Here is a 7,872-nt window from a genome sequence, read left to right as displayed (position 1 = left end):
AGCAGAGGACTGAAAATTCTCGTGTCATCGATTCAAATCTGGTTCCTGACACAGGATTAATTTGTATGTGTCTTTATATTTTATTATTCTAGCAATTAATTGATTAATTCATAATTCATATGAATTATGAATACATATTCATTAAGACTCTAGCTAGATAATAATTATACATCTTAGTTTTTAGAGATAGATCCCCGTTTTTTTAGAGTGGTAAAGAGTTTATTATAAAAAGTATGTATAATAAAAAATTAGATTCTATTTTCTCTTCTTTGAGTATATATGAGAGAAGACACTATATGTATTCGTTATTTTCGGCAAAAAAAAAAAAAAAAAAAAAAAAAAAAAAAAAAAAAAAAAAAAAAAACTATGAGATGCTTAGTACCACCATGCCGTCGTCCTTGCCTCCGCCTATACAAACACTAATAAGCAGCATATACAGGGGAATTCAAATTGCCTGGATTACATTTGTCTCCTTTTTTTTGTGTGGACAAAATACACCACTCAGCTGCACAACATAGATCATTTAGACTTGTTCGGACTTAGTTAACAAGTATGTAATGGTGTCACTTGGGAATAAACAAGTCACGAGGAGTCCGAACAAAGATTGTAACAGACGAACTATGTATTTTGTAAAAATAAAAGATAAAAAAGGTGTATTTTCTTATAAAACTCTTTTCACAAGGTGTACAGCTCATAAATCACGCTCATATGCCAAAAAAAAAAAAAAAAAAAAAAAAAAATTAGTCCACCATATTTGCATATCAAATCATACAAGCTTGTTAAAGCATAAAAACAAAAACATTAATGCTATATACCAAACTACATATTGATCACCAAGACTTTAATCATGCGCATCTTGTACACAATTCTATATCAAAAATCCATTTGTTTCTGTTCACTTTATTCCTACATCATTTATAAAACCATATCAACCTGCAACTTCCTACCTTCAATATAATATAGTAAAATCCACCATTACATTTTCTCACATAATCTCAAAAACTATCACCAATATAAGAGTACGTATCGAGACTTTTTTTACCTTAACAATATTCATCAAGATATACTAGTAGTGTTCAAAAGCTCAACGTCTTTTTTATCAGTCTCTCGGTTGTCATCACATACTAACACGTTATCTAACATAGAAGGACCTTCAATGATGCTGGATGGTTCAACATTCAGGTCAGAACTCAACCCGGGCCCACTTTGCTCACCACTTCCATAACAAGCCAACGTAATCGCACCCTGATCTGTAACCGTACCCTGATCACCAGCCTCAACCAAACCTTTCTTTGGTCGTTTCCATTTTTTGGTCGACGAAGTCCCATCATCGTCGAAATCTTCTTCTTCTCGTTCTCTATGCAAATAAACCCAAAGCTTTCGTTCCCCATCGAATTGAACACACGGGTCCCGCTCATAATGCAAACGGTCCAACGCACCGCTAACCACTTGATTCACTTGAGCATCGGATACTTCTTCAACTATGTATTGTGAGTCCCGAATCAAAGTACAAACATCGGCTCGTGTTCCGATACTCCCCGGTAACCGTGCAGCCGCGTCTCGAACCAGGCACAAAATGGTCACGTGCGGGGGCCGGTCCTTTTTCAGCATAAAATGGTCCCTGGCTTTCGAAGTCGGTTTTCCCGCACCCTTTCGCGAGGGAGCTACGGTTGACTTTTTACCGTCTGCGGCTGTATACGCAAAAACCCGATCGGGTATTAAATATCTTAAAACTTCTTCTTTACGAAAATACTCGCGAACCTCGTCTGATGTCGGGTTTATCGTGTTGAGACTTTTTTGAGCCCGTAAGTCACGAAAACGTTCTTTTTCGTCTAAATTTTGTTGCATTAAAGTCAACGGCGGAGGAGGAAGACTCCCGATTTGTTGCAACGTTTCTTGACCGCTTTTAAGCCAATTCGCAAACGAATCGACTAATTTAACGAGCATTTTGTGAGGTAGGCCCCACGTTTCGGGAGCCGTTACTTCCTCAACGATCTCCTGGTCTTGCGAAATCGGTGAAACGGGCCCCACCCATGACCAGCTTTTGATTGACTTTTTATATGACACGAGCGCTTTCCAACCCTTAGCTCCTAAAGGTGCGGTTTTTGACCCAAATATCTTCAAAACCCCTCGCACCAAATCTTGAAGTGGTTCTTGCGTTTCAAGAATACACGGGTCACCCGGGTTTGACCTCACACGGTTGACTATATCCTTAACGGTCAAAGAAGGGACGTTCGGGTTTACATTAGGATCAATACTAGCCGCACCTTGATCTTTATCAACAACTTCCGGTTTATTTTCGTTTACATTATCTTCGGGTAGTAAAGTAACCATTGCCATTCGTACAGCCGATAATAAATGTATAATCGAAAACGAAAATCCCGTGTGAACCGTAGGAGTAATTGGCGTAAACGGTTTTTTAACTATTTTAATTTCATCTTCCTCCACAATATCGATAACCGGTGCCTCGGGAATCACGTTTTCAAACGGTATCTCTTCAGCCCATTTCCTCTTCCCTACACTTTTCATTGACCCGAGTTGACCATGAAAGTAACTTTCTTGATCATGATTGTCGATGTACATGATCTCATCTTTAACCTTCCGTTTTTTCGACCCTGAATTGCACCCTAATAACCTTACATCCATCATTTCATGATGATCTTGACCATAACCTTCCATCATTTGACCTTTTTTAAGAGCATAATCGTTAACGTGCATTCGTGGCCCAAATTCTCCTTTTTGCTTCTTCCCACCGGGATATGTTTTTCTTGACGAAACTTGAAAATCACCGTTCTTTTTTAAACTTTGCAGCGGCATGTCGAGATCTCTAACGTTTATATTACTATTCTTTCCACCAAGTTTGGGCTTTTTATAACTTGGGCCCGATTTCATACTCGCACCACTTGGGTAAGCCCATTTGCTTCTCATCAAAGGATTATTATCATCTTCATCTTCATCAAATTGTTCAGAAGAATCCGATTCCGTTTCTTCACCTTTTGCGAGCAGTCTCATAACTTCAGCAGCTTCCACAAGTTCTCCGTTTTGTGTAGAAACGGCTCTGCCCTTTTTCGCACCCATCCTGTTGTCCACATGCAAAAAGTCGTTAACTTTTTTAATCAAAAGATCTTTAAAAGGTTGTTTAAATCATTTATGTTCAGCTTGCAAGTTGCAAATATTGATCATCAAACACTCATTATTTGGTTCTTAATAATGTGTGCAAACGCGCTAACTTGAGCCAAGCTTAAACATATCTACGAGTTCGTTTAATAAATTAGATTAAGCCCAAATAAGCTCATCACCCCATCAATAATCAATAATTTACATATAACAATGTGAAATTGTACATCACTAGAATAACTGTCTTCATTCCCCTTTCCGTCTCGTTTAATAAAAGTATATAGTTACATAATTGACTAATATTAATGATTATATATATATGTATATATATAGAGTAATAAGATCATTATTAATTGATGATAAAAATACATATTAATATTGTTGTATTTACTTTACTTAAAATACAAATGTATTGCATGTACATTGAAAAAAAATAAAGTACTAAATATGTAAATATATATGTGATAAATCGGATCAACCCGAGCCAAGATCGAGCTTCTAAAATATCTCACGTGCTCAGCTCGGCACGACTCGATTACACCCTCGTTATTATAAAATTAATTTAGTTACAAGCAGAATCAATTTATCATAACATCAAAAGCTGACTATCAAATAAGCAGTTTTAAAACAAATACAAACACATGTGTTCTTAAGATTCGAATCTACATACCTGTATGGTAGATTCATGTGTTCTTGTGATTGATTGTGCCAAAACGGGTCACCTCCAGAATACATATCTTGTTGTATATCTATCTGTGAGGGATTAAAACTGCCAATTTTCTGATTATTCTCAGAACGTTTAAACTTCTTTCCGTAATCATACGAGTATCTTGAATTAGATGGTTTTGCAGTCAACACTTTAATATCTGACAACTGATTTACAGTTTTATTTCTACCATATGTATTCATATCAGATAACCCCATAAAAGATTCGGGTAATTCTGCAACCCTAAAATCTTTATACTTTTTCCCAACTTTATCTGTCAAATTACTATCTCGATGAACAGTGACATCATACATCGATTTCTCTTCATAATAATCCCTCATTTGTCGGTGAAGAGCTGATGATGAGCCCGAAGGCCCGGGTTTTGATTCAATGGGAGAAAACGGGCTTATCTGTTCTTTGGTGTTAGCCATTTTCGAGCCCGAAACCTTTAAGGTTCCTTTCCGGTTTGGCTTCCCAAAATTTGCAGGTTCTAAAGCTAATGTTGGACTGGATTGATAAGTGGAATAATGAGCCCGACCCGGATCCAGACCCGGACCCGATTTGTGATCTTTTATCTTCTTATTGCTCCATACACCATCTGCAGATTCTTCTGAAGAATCGGTATCCAAGTCTTCCATTTTTTCATACACTAAGCTCTTTTGACTTTTCATGATATTCAACACACGAAGCTTTTCGTCAATGCTGTACCCTCGACACTTTGACCACGCTTCACGCATTTGTACGAGGTTATTGACCATCGTGTTTTGATGTTTTTTAATGATATGATAGTGTCGTTGTCTCTCAAAGAACACGAGCCCTTGTCGATAAAGTGAAACTCTCGGTTCACATAAACCTCCTTTTAACATCTCAAAAAGCTTATTAATTGGAACCCCAAAATGAAAATTACTACCCGTAAAAAGTTCTTTCATTGTTCGCATAAAATGTTCTTGGTCCATATCAGGGAGATATTTTGTAAGACCTAACCGTTCGTCTTCCGTCAAAACATCATTCCAAACATCCATTGACAAAATATCTTCTAACCCCGAAAGATCATACAGCTCAAATGGAATGCTACAAGTTTGATCCCCAATTTGACAAAACTCTTCCCCAGTTTCACCCAATTCGAGCAAATCGAAATCATCCGAACCTGCGCCCGAATCACAATCATCGTAATCATCTTCTTCATCATCCAAATTAATACCCCCTCTTGTTTCAAATTCATCATGTGCACTAGACATACTTTCTTCCCTACTACGAGACATAAACTCGGAATCTAATCTAGTACCACTCGGAACAAGTTTAAAGCTATTCTTTTCAATCGCCATCCAAGAATTTCAAGATTTTATCAACCCAATTCAGGTTCCTTTAATTCATCACAAACCCTAAATCAAAATCAAAAATTGACAAATACCCATTAACAGAAACCACAAACAATGCAATAAATTCACAAAATTACAGTACTAATCATCAGAGGAAACATAATACACAAAATCTTGAAAAAAAAAGGCATAAACACATTACAATAATATAAAATATTGAGATTAGATCGATGAATTACCTTAATTGTGCTAAACCCGGGTAGCGGAAGCTCAGATGATGATTGAATTCGAAGAAAAAAGATTAATTTCTCTAATTTCGAGTTTTATTAACGAGAACTTTAAGTGTGTGTAACAAACCCTAGAAAAGGGATCTTAAAGGAATATACTTTTGTGAGGTAACAGATAAATAGTTGAAGAGAAAAAGAAGAAGAAAGATGACAGTGATGATGAAGACGTGGAGAGATATGGGCCGTTTGATTTTGTGGGTAATTAAAGAAAAAACAAAAAAAGGGGAAATTAGGGTTAGTAAAAAGAAGCGTGTAGGATTGCAGAGAGGGGGGAGATGGTGATTTTTTGGTGTTGGAGGAGGAGAGACTGAGTGAGTGACTCAGTCGAGTCGGTTGATGTTGTGAAGAAAATTAAAAACTCAGCTTTGTTAAAATTTTTAAATAACTAACTATTTATTATTGATTGTTAATTATTAATATTGTATATTTATTTTGTTCTGTTATTTTTTATTTTTATTGTTTTGTTGAGTTTTTTTAACGGCGATATTGACATCGAATACTCTCAGTTAAAAGGAAACCCAATTCACGACGATTTTTACCATCGAAGGTTGGGAAACCCCCCAGAAACTTTTCCAAATCGCATAAATGTTAACAGTATAATTAAATGTTGGAAACTCTCTAATTGGAGTGGGAATCGAATTTGAGTTAGTAAGTACCCAAGTTGGATCCACCCCATACCATTGAAGCCAAGTTTCGACGATTTTGTTGAGTTCTTTTACTATTGCTTTAACGTTTTACGATACTTCTAAAGGTCCGCATTAAAATTTACTATTCATATTTTTAGTCCCATGCAGTTATCTCGTTAGAAAAATAACTATTAAAATTTTTAGTCCTATGTGGTTTAAATAGTTCATGTTGTTCTTTTTAAATATGTGTGAATCATGTTGGTATACATAGTGGCGACAATGGCGGAATCAGAAATTTTTTCGATCGGGCGGATTTTTTTTAAAGGCGTATCAACCTTTTTTGGGCAAAATATGAAATCTTTTGGGCAAAAACGTAGGCTCTTGAGCAAACTATGGAGATTTTTAAGGAAAAAAACAGAGGTTTTTGAGCAAAATATGGAGACTTTGTGGGCAAAATATGAAGACTTTTGAGCAAGAAAAAATTCACTGGGACATCAAGAAAAAATTGAAAAATTTTGCATTAAAAATTTGAAATTTACTGGGAGCATCTGCCCCCGCTTGTCCCCACTTACTTCCGCCATTGGGTATACACATATTTAAGCTTTAGACATACACATATACTTTAGTTCTTCAATATGAGAGACTTTTGTCAACAAGTCCTTCACGTTTTACTTTTAGTTTGGTAAATCTACAAACATGCAAAGGATTATAGATGGTTAAATAATTAAAATGTCGACTTTATAATATAAATCATCCTAGGGAGAGAATAGAGACCATAGCCGAACTTTTTTGAAATTTTAAAGAATAGGAAGAAAAAAGAAGTTTGGGTTGGCTGCATTTAAAGCCCATTAGGCCCTTCCTACAAGTTATGGAACTGACTAAAGGTTCATTTGGGCCTAATGATCATTCAACTCGTGAACTCATGGTTTAATACACAACTTTCAACTTTGTAATAGAAGGGTAAAACTGTAGTGACCCGAACTTTTCCATGTTTATATATATTAAATGAAATTGTTATTTACATGATTAAGTGTTTCCAACATGTTAAGCAATCAAACTTGTTAAGACTTGATTAAGTGAAATAGATTTCATATAGACAATTGACCACTCAAGTTGACCGGTGATTCACGAACGTTAAAACTTGTAAAAACTATATGATGTTATATATATGGATATATATATAATTAACATGGTATTAGGATAAGTAAACATATCATTAAGTATATTAACAATGAACTACATATGTAAAAACAAGGCTACTAACTTAAGGATTTCGAAACGAGGCATATATGTAACGATTATCGTTGTAACGACATTTAATTGTATATATATATCATATTAAGATATATTAATACATCATAATATCATGATAATGTAATAATTTAACATCTCATTTGACATAATAAACAATGGGTTAACAACACTTAACAGGATCGTTAACCTAAAGGCTTCAAAACAACATTTACATGTAACGACTAACGATGATTTAATGACTCAGTTAAAATGTATATACATGTAGTGTTTTAATATGTATTCATACACTTTTGAAAGACTTCAAGACACTTATCAAAATACTTCTACTTAACAAAAATGCTTACAATTACATCCTCGTTCAGTTTCATCAACAATTCTACTCGTATGCACCCGTATTCGTACTCGTACAATACACAGCTTTTAGATGTATGTACTATTGGTATATACACTCCAATGATCAGCTCTTAGCAGCCCATGTGAGTCACCTAACACATGTGGGAACCATCATTTGGCAACTAGCATGAAATATCTCATAAAATTACAAAAATTTTAGTAATCATTCA

At 35.2% G+C, this 7,872-nt stretch overlaps 1 protein-coding gene across 1 annotated transcript; it reads right to left on the bottom strand.

Annotated features, from left to right (window-relative positions):
* Positions 1 to 800: 800 nt before the first annotated feature.
* LOC139876287 (uncharacterized) lies at positions 801 to 5,758 on the bottom strand. Its single transcript, XM_071863590.1, has 3 exons — positions 5,382 to 5,758; positions 3,788 to 5,205; positions 801 to 3,079 (listed from the first exon to the last, which is right to left on the bottom strand). Exons 2-3 carry the CDS (start codon positions 5,146 to 5,148, stop codon positions 1,057 to 1,059), a joined length of 3,384 nt encoding a protein of 1,127 aa, XP_071719691.1. The 5' UTR covers positions 5,149 to 5,205; positions 5,382 to 5,758; the 3' UTR covers positions 801 to 1,056.
* Between the last annotated feature and the right edge of the window lie 2,114 nt (positions 5,759 to 7,872).

This window comes from Rutidosis leptorrhynchoides, chromosome 11 (genome assembly GCF_046630445.1).
Source record: "Rutidosis leptorrhynchoides isolate AG116_Rl617_1_P2 chromosome 11, CSIRO_AGI_Rlap_v1, whole genome shotgun sequence".
Taxonomy (NCBI): domain Eukaryota; kingdom Viridiplantae; phylum Streptophyta; class Magnoliopsida; order Asterales; family Asteraceae; genus Rutidosis; species Rutidosis leptorrhynchoides.
The sequence above is the reverse complement of the archived record's forward strand: the minus strand, read 5'-3'. Positions and strand labels throughout refer to the sequence as shown.